Source organism: Phyllostomus hastatus, unplaced genomic scaffold (genome assembly GCF_019186645.2).
Source record: "Phyllostomus hastatus isolate PE091 unplaced genomic scaffold, TTU_PhHast_1.1 phas_scaffold_114, whole genome shotgun sequence".
NCBI classification, from domain to species: Eukaryota; Metazoa; Chordata; class Mammalia; order Chiroptera; family Phyllostomidae; genus Phyllostomus; species Phyllostomus hastatus.
In genome coordinates, this window is record NW_025334006.1 from 650,944 (window position 1) to 664,569 (window position 13,626).

Consider the following 13,626-nt stretch of genomic DNA (forward strand, 5'->3'; position numbering starts at 1 on the left):
CACGATTGTATTTTACATGGCTGGTGGCCGAAGTGAGGGGTCGTCTTGACTGAACACTAGTTGAGTGCAGTAAATGCGAGTTTGCATTTACACGGTCAGTGTGCACCCCGTCCTCAAGCTTTGGGTGTGGTGAGTGAGCACGGTGCCAGGGGGACCCCGCCATCGGGGAGGCTCTGGTCCAGAAACCCGCCCTAGAGGGGTGAGGTCTGGAGCCTGCTTAGTAATGAAAAGGGGACTCGCTGTTGAGGGGGGGCGGCGAGGGGGGGCTGACAGGCACTGAGGAACAGTTCTGGGCCAGGCACTCTCATCCGGGTTAGCGCTTTCATTTTCTGCAGCAGTCAGTGGTCGTGGGGCGGGGCTGGGGGGATGTTGGAATTTACACACATACGAGAACACATCTACTCTGCCCTCTGTGCCGTCCGCCTTTGCCGGTTTTGATCTGAGCCCCTTCTGTGTAGCAAACCACACCCCTGAGCGCATCAGCTTTTCCGAGTTCTGTCTGTCCTTCTAGCAAACCGTGGCCACTGGGGTGGTCTTGAGGGCTCCCGATGACACTCTAAGAAGAATTTACCACCACCATGGATGACCAATGTGAGTGGGGTGGGTGGGGAAGACCTCAGTTTGGTTCATTTCAGTATTTATTGAGCACCTACTACACGCCAGGCACCACTAATTGCTGGGAGATGAAGATGAGTGACAATCCCTGTCCTTCCGGACGGCCCAGTTCCTGAGGTGGTCCCCAGGAAGTGCTAAGTGCCACAAGAGGGAGACACAGCCAGGCGCCATGGGGCTGGGAGAACAGCACTTGGCAGGATGCACAATCAGGCTAGGAGGGCTTCCTGCAGGAGGTGTCCCTCCATGGGCCACCCCAGTATTCGGGGGACTTGGTCACAGTTCCTGGAGCTGCCTTCCTCCAATTGTTTACCAGCTCTCACGGTGCGGATTTTGGGGTCTGGAGGCATCGGCGCCGAGCTGAGGTAGGGCAGGTGTGTTAAAGCCAGCAGACAGCACAATTCGTCACAGACACAGACATCAAGTTGTGTTTTGTTGGGGAAAGAACCAGCCTGTCCACCACCTCTCTGTGGCTCGGCCCCGGCTGTCCACGGGGTGCGCAGGCGCGGGGCCCAGGTAGCTGCTGGCCCCCACACCCAGCTCTGCAGCACACATTCACAGGGCCTGGGGGGGGCAGCAGCCCCGCCCTCCGCACCCCGCACCCCCGCCCTCTGCACCCCCCACCCCCCCCCGCCCCCACCCAGGCTGGTGGGTGGGAGGTCTCCATCCCACCTGCTGAAAGGCTGTGCTCGTTTCTCCAGGTCAGTTGGGGTTCCCAGTCTTTCTCTTTCCAGGGACATCACGACCGAGGAGGGGAGGGGACCCTGAGGATTCTGCTTCCCTGTGTCTTCAAGTTCTTCTCCATCGCCCATTCTACAACGGCACTTACCTTTGACCTGCACTTACTTTTAAGACATTTTATTGTTTATTTCCATTGCTTCTGGCATGCTTCCTTTAAAAAAAAAATGCTACTGCTTGTATTCGTGTCCCTGCTGCGGGCTAACTCCAGGCGGGACTTCCAGTACGATCGATGGCCGACACGGCAGGAGTCTTTCGAGGGAGGCTCCCGGCCGTGGGGACATTGGTGTCCTGATCATACACATGTCCACTTGCCTGCTCTTTACAGGGACCACAGGGCTGTGGCAACACCCCCCTCACTCAGGGATGCGTGCTGTCCCCCAGGTGTCCCGCCGCACACGGACATTCCTCCTCTGCCTGCCCGGCCTCGACGCCCCTTCCTAAGTCTGGGGAACTGTCTGCTCTGTGAACTTGGTGGCGGGCAGAGCTCACCACCCAGCAGAGAAGCTGAAGACTCTCGGCCTGTTTTCCCATCGCCCCTGGGCGGGGCGCCACCTGGGACTCGGAGAGCAGCGGGGACCTGGGGTTCATCCCGGCGAAGGCGGCCGCGGAGCCAACACACGGTCTCCAGGCCGGCGCAGTGTCCGGGGCCCAGACTGCACTGCGTGTGAGACCAACCCCTGGGTGATCGTTTCTCCTCGCCTGTGCTGCGAGCTTCCGGAACCGCGTGTCGTCAGGACATCGCTTTTCCTTGGAGCTGCCAGCTCCTCTTCCTTAAAACAACAGATGCTGGCTGACACACACCACCCTTCGAAAAGCACACGCCTCCCACCACCCTCCCTTCCTCCCTCGCTGCCCCACCCAGCCCTGAGCCAGAAGCTTTTCAAAGGGGTGTGGGTGGCCTTGGCCAGGTGGCTCGGTTGGGTGGAGCTTCATCCCATACACCAAAAGGCTGTGGATTCGATCCCCAATCAGGGCACATACCTGGGTTGAGGTTTGATCCCTGGTCAGGGTGTCAACAGGGGGTAACTGATCAATGTTTCTTTCTCACATCAATGTTTCTCTTTCCCCCTTCCTCTCTAAAACTAATAAACATATCCTCGGCTGAGGATGGATGGATGGATAGATAGATGGATAGATAGATGGATAGATAGGTGGCACGTGGGTGGGAAGGAACTCTGTGATTCTAAGTTAGGGCCAGAGAAGGCAAAGATGTGAGAGAGATTTCTCTCCTTGTTGATAGCAAGGAAACAGGTTGAGGGGTTAGAATGTAGCCAGTAATCCCAGCATCTCCTAAAGTCTCTAAAAAAAGGGGATCGCTGTCAGCAACGGGAGAAACACAGCGGTCCCTCCCTTCTTTTCTGGGTGCCTCCCCATCGTCTCCTCGCCCAGCTGTGAAAGCATGTACCGTTGGCTTACACGTGCTTGAGATGGTCACTGTCTATGCCCTTCGAGATTAGAGTTTTCGGCCTGCTGTCTACGTAAGAGTGATTCTATTTTTTTTTATACAACACCTGAGAGGGAAACATCGTCCTCTCTCAGCTACAGCAGGGCCTCCCCCGCTTCCCCAAGCAGACACCATCGCTTAAAACACACAACATGATCTTCTTTATTTAATTGTTTAATCAGTTTACATTCCACAACTGACAGGTTATTTATTTTTATTTTTTTTCCATGAACAAGTCATTTAATTAATTACCAGACACCTTTTTTTTCTTCGATCGATGGAAATACAATATTTCTGCCAATTTGAAAAAGAAAATTGCACGATGCAGTCAGTGTCAGTGAAGTCCCCAGATGCTCTCTGCTTCCTCAGTCCTCTCAAAGTCCCAGGAACCTGGCAATTTCCCTTTTCATCCCCCCTCCCACTTCCCCGTGAAATTCACCTCTCAGAATAGCACAATAGTTTCAAGATCTGGTTTGGATCACCTTTCGTGTAATTAATTAATTATGAGAAGGAACAGACAGTACAGTAGATCTGATAAGATGTAGCATTCTTATTAAGATTAAACAACACATTTATTCACATCGTATCAGAACACATTAACATAATATTTAATCTTATTGTAGCACCAATAACCACAGGAATTGCTACCTCCCAGGGCAGAGGCGTGTTGGAATCCTGCAGTACACGCCGCTCTTTGACCAATCAGAAAGCACTATGCAAATCAAAGGTAAATAAATTCATATTGACTGAGCAATAATCTGGTGGACCATAAACACGCCAGGTGTTGGAGAGTTTTGTCGGCTATGGTCCCTGTCTAATGACCACATATAAAACATACCAAATCGGCTCATTTTCTTGCACTCAGAAACAAGGCTCAGAATGTTATACTGTATTTCAAATGTGTTGAACCTTGTCATATTGGCTCTTTGAAAGGCTTTGAGAATGAGGGGTCGCTTGCTTGCATTTTATTCTGTTCTCTGCACTATGATCTTGCAATTTGTCTTTTCTCTTCCCGAACAAAAGAGGTTTCTCTAAATGTAAGGAAGGTCCCAGACAGGGAGGAGATAGGCAATGGTGGACCGAGTACCAGGGCAAAGGACAGAGCTTGTCACTGCCACCTCTCAGGAGACCCAGTTTGCCTGCGGCCGCTGCTCCTCCCAGCATATCCCCTTCTAGCATTTGACTCTAAGACACAGATTTAAGGAAATTGAGTGCTGAGCAAATAGCTCCAAATATTGGTGAGATGTTATTAGCGGGTGACTGGAACAGATGACAGAAGGTGGTGACAATCTTTATTCTTGACGAGGAAAACCCTGCCTGCCCCGCCCCCCAGGCCACACACCCATCACTTGTGTAAGACAATTGGGCCTGGATAAGGGATAAGCTCATGCTCCTGTAGCAGGAGAAAGTGACCTGCTTTGGCCTCTAGGATCTCCACAGGTCACTGGGGCTATGCCCAGGGGCAGTGCTGATACCCCTCTGGGGCGGTTGTGACATGTACTTGATAAGCATTGGTCTTCTCTAGCTCAGCAAGTAGGGCAAGACATGACAGCAGCCTGGACACGGCTCCTACCCCTTCTCCTCTGGGCTAACCCTGACCTCTAGCCTCTGTTGGATGTCAGAGCTGAGGGACTCCCAGGTGAGAAGAATCCCCTTCTGTCTTGCGACAGAGTCCCAGCCTTCGCTGTCCTATACAAGAGCCAGTAGCCACATGGGGTTATTGAGCCCTGGAAATGTGGCCGATCCAAACTGAGATATTTTCTAAGAATAAAATGTGCATCGGATTTTGAAGGCTTTCTTCAAAGAAAAAAAAAAACATATCCTACTCGGTAATTTTTTATATTGATTCCCTGTTAAAATAACAATAGCTTTTCACATGTTGGGTTGAAATCTGTGTTAAAATGAATTTTGCCTGTTTCTCTGGACTTCGAAAAATGGGGCTCCTATTTTTATCTCTACCTTGACTGATATGTAAAATTGCATTTGTGGCTCTTGTGATATCTCTGTTGGACAGCACTGGTTTAAACTGCCTTCCTTGCTCCGAAGGGTGTGGCTCAGTGGACTGGGTGCCAGCCTGCGAACCGAGAGGTCACCGGTTCCATTCCCCGTCAGGGCACATGGCTGGGTTGCAGGTCAGGTCCCCAGTTGGGGGCGCTCGAGAGGTATCTCTTGCACATTGCTGTTTCTCACCCTTTCTCTCTCCCTTCCTTCCCGTCTCTCTAAAATAAATAAATACGATCTTTAAATTGCTTCCCTTGCCCCAGAGATGACCCAGGCGGACCATCAGAGAAGAGGCAGGGTTGGAAAGAAGGTGCCACGGAAGGGGAGGGGCCAGGTCCCCGGCCGAGCCCAGTGTGAACACCCCTCCCGGGGCAGCTGGTCTTCCAGGCCCAGGGGGAGACCGCTCTTTAGGTTCTAAGATCACCGCTCGGCTCCTCTTTCCCACTTCCTCTTATTTCAGGGTGCCCTGCCTTTGGGGGCTCCTTCTCTGTCACCACACTGAGGATGCTCTGCGATCCTGGCATTTTCCCTTTAAAAGGGTCCTGTATCTTAATGCCACCTCTGCCGCCCACTGCCTCAGCCCCGCCGCCCGCCGGGGATGTCTTCCCTCTGATCCGGCCACATCCCTCAGCCAGACTCCCCGCTCGGGGCGCCGCCTGCCGGGTCTGTGCGGGGAGCCATAGGTCACAGAGAGCTTCACATGCCATCACGCCCTGTGACGACAGTGCTTCTCCTGCCCCGGCTCAGCCCAGCCCTGTCAGCAGCAACAGTGGAGTGAGATCGTCAAAGAGGGGCTGGGGGAAGGCATCTGAGGATGACAGGCAGATCGAAGGCTTTGGACTCCGCGCCCAAGCCGGCCGGGAGCTCGAGGCTGCTTTCTGAGGACGGGAGGGAGGCGGGCGAGACCAGCAGGGAGGGACCCTCCCGATGCACCTCCGGGACGTGAGCACGCCCCAGCGTGGGCTCCCAGCCGCTCTAGAAATAGCAGCAGAATGGCCAAGGAGCCCCCTGCCCCCGCTTGGCTGGGAGGACACGGAGGCATGGTGAGGTAACAAGGCGTCCCTGAGGCGGCGAGCAAGCCAGTGACAGAGCTGCCCGTGCGACCCCAGGGTCAGGTCTCTGCGCTGACCTTCGCGATCACCTGTACCTTTTGGACTCTGATGACTTGCTTTCGCTTTTTGGAAAAGGATATTGTACTTGAAAGGCAAACAGAGAGCTCCAAGCACACACTAGTGACTGTCAGAGGAACAACCGGACAACTGTCCTATGCCCATGGCTTCTGTCCTCCCAGGTCCCCCCCAGTCAGGCCTGGGGGCAGTCCTCCGAAAACTGAGGGCCACATCTGTGCATTCCTTTAGTCCAAGTCCCTCCCCCTGGCGTTCGGTTTCCACTTCTATTTGTACATTTTTACAGGGAGTCTGGAACAGCAACACGGTCACACCAGAGGCGGGAACGGAGGGTGAGTCCGTGGAAACACTCTCCGGGAAAGGCATCGTCGCACTCACACAGACACCCGACACGTCCGGGCTGGAAAGGGCCTGCAGGTGCCCGGGGGGGAAGGGAGAGGCTGACCCAGAGGGAGAGATGGGAGGCAGGAGAGGACAGAGGGACAGAGGGACAGAGAACTCCCCAAGGAGGGACAGCCAGTCCCCGGAAATGCAAGAGGAGGGGTTGCGATCGCTGAGGTTAGCGTGTGTCAAAGAGCGGCCGGGTGTGAGCTTCCGCTGCGCAGCCTCCAAGCTCACCCCCAGGTTTCTCACCCTCCACAGTGAGCAAGCACCCCTTCAGGGGGGTTGCTCCCCTGTTCCTTAGGGAAGCTCTCACCGTAACACCAAAGCCCGCTCGCCTGCAGAGCAGAAAGTGTGCAGGCCCTGCTGAAGTGGATTCCTCCCTTGCGTAGACCCTAGGGGTCCGTCTTCCCCAGCAGGGTCACACCCAGAACCCGTCCCCGTGAATACTCCATCGGAAGGAATTCCTAAAAGAACCCACACTCTTCTGATGACGCCATTAGCTGCACCTACCAAGGAAAGGTCCCAGTTCCTTGGAACGTGTTCCCATCTTAAACCGAATGGACCACGGACATGTTTCAGAATCTGATCTTCTCCCACCACTTGGGCCTGTGCAGCGAGATGTAATGTTAGGAGGACGGTAAAGAAAACACTAAGGCACTGACCACGTGCCTTGGTTTGTACAGTCAACTTTTCTCACTAATGTATGTGATCTGTCCCATAGGGTTGACTCATTCCATCACCTGCGGGAATCAGCAAGAGGCAGTAAGAGCGCCCTTCGCAAAACTGGCTTTGGACAAAAGGAATGAAGCCTGGGACTGACTCAGTCAGGGAGCCAGCTTCGTGGAGGGACCTGAATGATGAGATAACATCCCTAGACCCGCGGCCAGGATGACCGGCCGATCCCTCCGGGCCAGCCTCTCCGCCGTCCGTGGGGACGTGGCTGCGGCAGGGTAATCTGAACGGTGCACAATTTATGTGGCACTTCGTGCTTGCAAATCACTTTGCCATTTCCTTGTCACCCTTCGTATACCATGAGGTAAAGTGTTAGCACTCTCCTCACTGCGTGGATGAGGAAGTTCAAGTACGGAGAAGACACAGTGCCCAGAGCTGCAGATCATGGTGGTGCTGAGCGAAAGGAGGTTTACGGGGACTGGGTTGTACAAGGGTGGCCAGATTATTGAGTTGCTGCAGCTTCAGAGCTCTTGCACCTACAATTGGATAGAGAGGGCATGCAAAAAAAAGGAAAGGAAAGGAAAGGAAAGGAAAGGAAAGGAAAGGAAAGGAAAGGAAAGAAAAGAGAAAAAAAGAAAAGCCCAAAGTAGGAAACTTTTAGCTCTGTTCCAAGACTGCTGCTACATTCGGCACTGAGCTTTTTCAACGGCCTCTTTGCTCTCTTTGAGGGCAGAGCCCCGGGCTCTTGCTGCCAAGAACACAGACAAGGTCAACTCCACACGGAGAGGTCACTGTGGTTCTGCGACCTGGGCCGCCCTCCTAGCCCCGACTTCCAAACCAGAGACCACAACTGACCGGGAAACGCTGGGGCCAGGACCCTGGGATGCCTCAGAGTGATGGAAGGATGAACGATCTTAGTCATTCTTGTATTTTATTTTTCCAATTCTCTATAATGAGCCTATATTATTTTGGAAAAAAAAATCAAGTAGCCAATAGCAGCGTAGTCTAAGAACTCACGGTAATGTCAAAGAAGCATTTTTGCACCAGGGCGGCACCCACAGGAAGGGGGCAAGCACAGCCCTCCACGCTGGCCGCTCAGAAGAGACACCGGAATCTCTCGTGTCTGTCAGCTCAGGGGGGTTTGTTTCAATGTCTGTCCCCTGACTAATTAATTCATTATATACCAGCTGGAAGACAGGCCAGAAGCCAGCCTGGCTGGCGTGCACCAAATGTTTTTACCTGTGATGAAATCACCTCTGGAGATGACTTGTGTTTCCCTGGAAAGGGCTGCACGCGCCCACCGGGACGGGTGGGCTCTGGGGCAGAGGGAGCACGGACGGAGGAGAGCTGGCCTCACCTCCGTTCTAAGGACCGGGCGGACACCCGACGGAAACGCTACCGAAGATGGCCAGAGGGTATTTCTTCCCATTCCTTCTCCCCACATACTCGAAAGCCAGTGAACGAGTGCTTTCAGAACCAGCCAGGTGAAGACAGAGGCAACTCCAGCTGTCTCTGGGTGATGTACTCGATCTCGTTACTCTGGCCCTGACTCTTCGGAGACCAAGCGGCGTGTCTTCTTGCTAACTCAGCACAAGCACAGGTGACGACTGTGGGTACATGTTAATATGCAGGGCCCAGTCTCGGGGTCTCGGGACACCTTCTTCCCTTGTCCCCAGCAACAGCACACACCAGCACGGCACCGGGCCCGAGGTGCTGTTACGGACGTGCGGTCTGGGATGGGTGGAGTTGTCAAGCCTTCATGACTTCCTGGTCCCTGAAGCTGAAAGGCTGGGGGTTGCAGAAAGGTTGCAGCTGGAACAGGCACATTTTTTTTAATATCTTGATACCCAGGAGCCACAGACCTGCTTATAAAACCTACGGCCACACCAAACAAGGAAGGGGCTGCCTCTCAAACAAGGAGTGCACCAGCCTCTAGAGACAAATTCTGTAACGATTTTAACGGACCGACGTTGACACAGAAGGAAAGTGGACAAGAGATGGGAAGGAAAGAGAAGAAACCCTAATTCCCCAAATGGGGAGAGAGAGAAACAGGACCTCTTTCTAGGCAGATGCCCTACTCGCCTGAATCCTCAATCTCACAGACAAGGAAGGAAACAAAAGCTCAAGGGGCCCCTAGGCACGGAGCTCAAAACACACACACAAGGTCACAGATCTTGCATGTACACCTGCAAGGAATTTGAACTCGAGCTGGCCTCAGTGAGGTGAAGTTGCTGACCCTAAATCCCTCAGAGGATTGGGTTCTACTCTGATGTCAAGTTAGCAGAACCCAACTTATAGAGTCTTTCGGTCAAGGTCCCCCCCCTTCTTCCTTGTCTTATTCCTCAGCCACCTCACACCACGAACCTTTAGCAACTGCTTGGACCAGGAAGCTTTGATCTGACCTCCAGCTCCCAGGCTGGAGGGATCAAGGTCACCTGGGGAGTTGCCCATTGGTCAGGACTTGCCATGCATAAGGGCTTCCATCCCGGTCACGCCGCTGGGCACTTTCTGGACTCCAAGCAGGACCGGACCCCACAGAGTGTGTGTGTGTATGCGCCTGCGTGGACCTGTCTGGCCCCATTCCCCGGAAAAGGCGGCTCAGAGCGTCTACCCAGCGGATGGTGACTGGGCCCCTGATGGTTTGCTTCTCTCCCAAGAGTCCTCCTGACAACTTCAGGGAGGTTTCGAAGGGACGCGGTAAGCTGCGTCAATGCCTGTCACACAGATTAGCACTTGGAGAGCGTGGACGACCCGTCTAGGGCGAGCGTGGCACAGAAACAAGAGGGTGTAAATAGGGAGAGGTCTGCGAGGGGGGATCCTCACACATGCGGTCACTGAACTTTAAAGGGTTGACAGCAAATGGCCCCATTTAGGATTCCTTCCCCACTTTCCTGCAACTGCAAAACAGCTGGAATGCGGGCCCGGCCACACACCAGCCCTCTGCCCCTAGAGCACCCTCCTGGACCCCCGCCTCTCTCTGCTCAGCGGAACCCATTCAGGACACTGGCAAGGAAGACGAGGCCTCTCCATCTGAGATACTTCTCACTTATCCTCAAGCCCAAGTACGCCGCCTTCGCCTTCAGAGGGAAATCTAACTTTTTAAAAACACAATTCCCCGTACAATTGAAAACTGGATGTTCCTGAAAATGACTTCCCTTCTTATAGACTAGAGCCTCTGTTTTACAAAGATCCTTAGAAGCTAAGTTGGAAGCTAGCGGCATTTCCTGCCTGTACCCCTCCCCCTCAGCACCCCGCATGCCCGTACCCAGGGCACGCACTCACACGCGAGACCTCCTGCAGAAGCTGGCAAGCGCCGCTGGCCAGGAAGCCTTGAAGAGGACACCCAACACCTGCGCCCAGGTACGTATGGGCGAACACACGCAAACTGAACCGGAGGTGTCCGCACACACAGAGACCCACACTCAGGCCCACCGTGCACACCGGGTGTCCTGTCCCATGGGAGTCGCGCGCAGTCAGAAGGGCAGAGGAGGACACAGGCAGGACGCACGGCCTGGCGCAGGGAGCGGCAGAGGCCCAGCGGTTAGTGGGTGAGAAGAGGAGGTGGGCCCTGGAGGCGGAGCTAGGAAAGACAGGGCGCCGGCGGGAGGGGAGGCTGCTGAGAGGTTGGTGGGCAAAGTTTCCAAAGCGCATTCATTTCTGAAGCAACTGAATTCTCGGCTCTAGAGCTCGGGGACTCTCTCCTGCCTCTGCGGGGCGGCTCGGCCCCAGCAGGGTCACCGAGGTGGCCCTCCGCTGCCCCTGCCCCTACAGCCTCCACGCCTCGCTGGCCGCCTCTGCAGCTCCATCGCCCGCAGTGTGCCGGTGTGCGCGAAGGAGCCGGAGGCTCAGGGCTGCACTGGCACCACCTCCATCTGGGGGCTGGCCTCTGGGACGGCTCTTTTGGGGTTCCTGGCTTTGACTATCGAGAGGGAAGGAGGAGGAGGAGGAGGAGGGGAAACGTCGAGAGTTCTCCATTAATTTACATCATATCATACAAACGTGGGCCCAGGGGACACGGAGGTGCGCTCTCTGCACGTGACCCATTTTCTTTCCTCTGCACGGACGTGGCCTCTAGGGAAGGGGTGGATGTCCAGTGACGAAGGGCCGCCTCCAGGATGGGGAGGAAAAGGTCTCGTTGGGGGCACAGACTCGTACGACCACAGCAGGGGCCACTTCTGTCCCCCTCCTGAACCGTGTCCCCGCTGTTCGCGCACGGCTCGTGGGCCCAGCTGCGTCGAGGACTTCTGCAAGGAGAGGGTTTAAATCCCGTGCTGCACCCCGCACTGTCCTGTGAAGAACCAACGGGGTCCTCTGCCCAGCGGGTTTGTTCTCGGCTCTGCCCTCTGGGAATTTCAGCTGCACTAAAAATAACAGAAAAATGCAACACAAACGGTAAAACCTACACTCAGGAAACATCCGCCACACGCACACACGCTGGGGATCAGAAGCTGCAGAACTGGCACCCACGTGGGCCTGCCCCTCATTATTCCTCCTGGTGTCAGGGCCTCGGAGCTGGGCCCTGAAACCGCCCCGGTGGGGAGAGAGACAGCAGGCATAATGCAGTGTTTCCATTTTAAAAGGTGAAAAGGAAAAAAGGAAGCCACCGGAAATAGTTACACACACACACACACACACACACACACACACACACACACACACACACGACAGCATCACTCCAAGGCTCCGGTCTGCCCAGGGAGTGCAGGTGGGGCGAGGGGAGGGCAGCCTCTTGTCTAACTGGGTGTAAGGCAGCTGGACGGTAAGACTGGGTTTTCTGAGCATCCGCCGAAGCGTCCTTTCATTGACGCGGACCTCGCCTCTCAGCAGGTTGTTCTCGCCCCCTCTCCACCTCCTGAGCTTTGTCCAAAAGTTTGATGGCTACGAGGAAACTTCCTTCTCGCTTTGTTTCCCCCTCCGTTTCTTGCGCGCGGCTGGGGCGCCAGGAAGGAAACCGGAAGGGGAGGAGCCCGAGGAGGGGAGGCTCCGCCCCCGACTCCGTTCGGTGAATGACAGCTCTGCTTCTCCGCCACGTGGCTGGTGCCGGGGTGACGGCCCAGGGGGTGGCCCTTCCGACTCCCCCTCGGTGCGCTGCAGCCCGCTGGCCGGTCCCTTCCCAGCCCGCCGCCCCGTCCTCGTGCGTGACGGGGACCGGGAGGCTGTTGTGAGCGGGGCGTTCACTGCGTCTTCAGGGAACCATGGAGCCAGAAGGTAAGAAGTGATGGAAGAGCCGCGTGGTGGGAACGCCGTCCCCATCTCGGGGACGAGGCAACAAAGACGAAGTCCGACAGGATGCGGGTGCCTGAGCCCACTCCACTCTCCTTGGCACTAGCATCGTCTGGATCGAGTTTTGTTTTATATATGTATATTATATATATATTTATATATATATATGTGTGTTGGGGGGGGGCGTTTGTTTTTTAGCACACTGTCCCATTCTCGGGTCTGGATTTGGGGCAGTTGGTCCTCGGGACAGGTTGGACAGAAGGGGCCAAGGTACAGAAGAACCCCGAGATGAGCGTGAGGCCCAGGCCCCCCCACGCGCAGAACATGGACCATCCGTAGCCATGGCTGATGTCGTCGGGGAGTCCATACAGGTAGCGAGGGTAGCGGGACAGCTCGAAGTTGATCCCGGCCACACAGGTGCACAGTGATATGATGCAGAAGGTTCCTGAAGGGCAGGGGGAGAGACGGGGTGGGGGGGGCAGAGAAGGGAGGGGAGAGGAGAGGAGAGGAAGAGACAAAGAAAGAGTGAGGGTTATCGCAGTTTCAGTGCTCCCGAGTCAGAAGAAAAAAGAAAAGGTCGGGTAGGAGGAACCGGCTCGCAAGTTCAACACCTGGACACAGTCAGCGAGAGGAGAATGTGTTAAAGGATCAAAGCTTCCTTGCTCTCCAGCGACTGCCCGTCTCCGACAAACTGGGGAGGCACCTCCTTTGGGAGAAGACCCAGTAAACGCCCCGGCAGAGTTTCACGCAGCATGGAGGGAGGCAGAGAGCCCTCGGTTCATTTTCCTAAAGCACTTAAAAATCCACTGTCTTTCTTTGGAGACACAGAACGCATCCCCTTGACTACTTCTTCAAAGAGAAAAATAGCTTTATTCGTCTCTTTCTGCAGATAATGTCTTACTACACACTGTTGGGGTTTCCTTCGACCCATCTCTGCCCGCAGGTCGTCGACATCCGGGAAACCCTGTCCTGTTTCCTGCGGGACAGTTCCCCAGCGCAGGGACCCTACGAGAGACACTTTCACAGAGCAGCAGCGGGATCGGCGCCCTCTGGGCGCCCCTACACCCCACCTCTCCCCACGAGGGTTTGCAGCCCAGTGTGTGGACGTTGACTCTTCCAACCTCGTCTCGCGAGGCATTCCGTGGGCTCCCTTCCCATTAGGGCCTCCTCTGTGCAAACACATCACCCCCACGGACCAATGAGAAACCTGCTGTGAAAGACCAGATGTTACAAAGTGCTGCAGGGGTACACACCCATTTTTAACCGGTAGAGCTATGTGGTGTGCCTAAAATGAGTTCAAGAGCTTTTCTCAGTATTTTCTGTACCTTGTGTTTCTTCAGTGGCCACTAACGGAGGCCGTGGCCTGAAGGAGTGTGCACAGTGTGGAAAGGCTGGGTTGGGTTGACGGAAGGCAGAGGGAGG

The 13,626-nt window shown here is 55.0% G+C and overlaps 1 protein-coding gene across 2 annotated transcripts in view; it reads right to left on the reverse strand.

Annotated features, from left to right (window-relative positions):
- Positions 1-2,935: 2,935 nt before the first annotated feature.
- TMEM178B (transmembrane protein 178B) overlaps positions 2,936-13,626 on the reverse strand; it is a 322,401-nt gene continuing 311,710 nt past the window's right edge. Inside the window, exon 4 of one of the 2 annotated variants that reach the window (XM_045855593.1) lies at positions 2,936-11,342. In XM_045855593.1, coding sequence (XP_045711549.1) covers positions 11,053-11,342 — 290 coding nt within the window. In that variant the 3' untranslated portion in view covers positions 2,936-11,052. Of the gene's footprint in view, positions 12,650-13,626 lie in introns of both variants that reach the window. The other variant, XM_045855594.1, reaches the window with a different exon arrangement.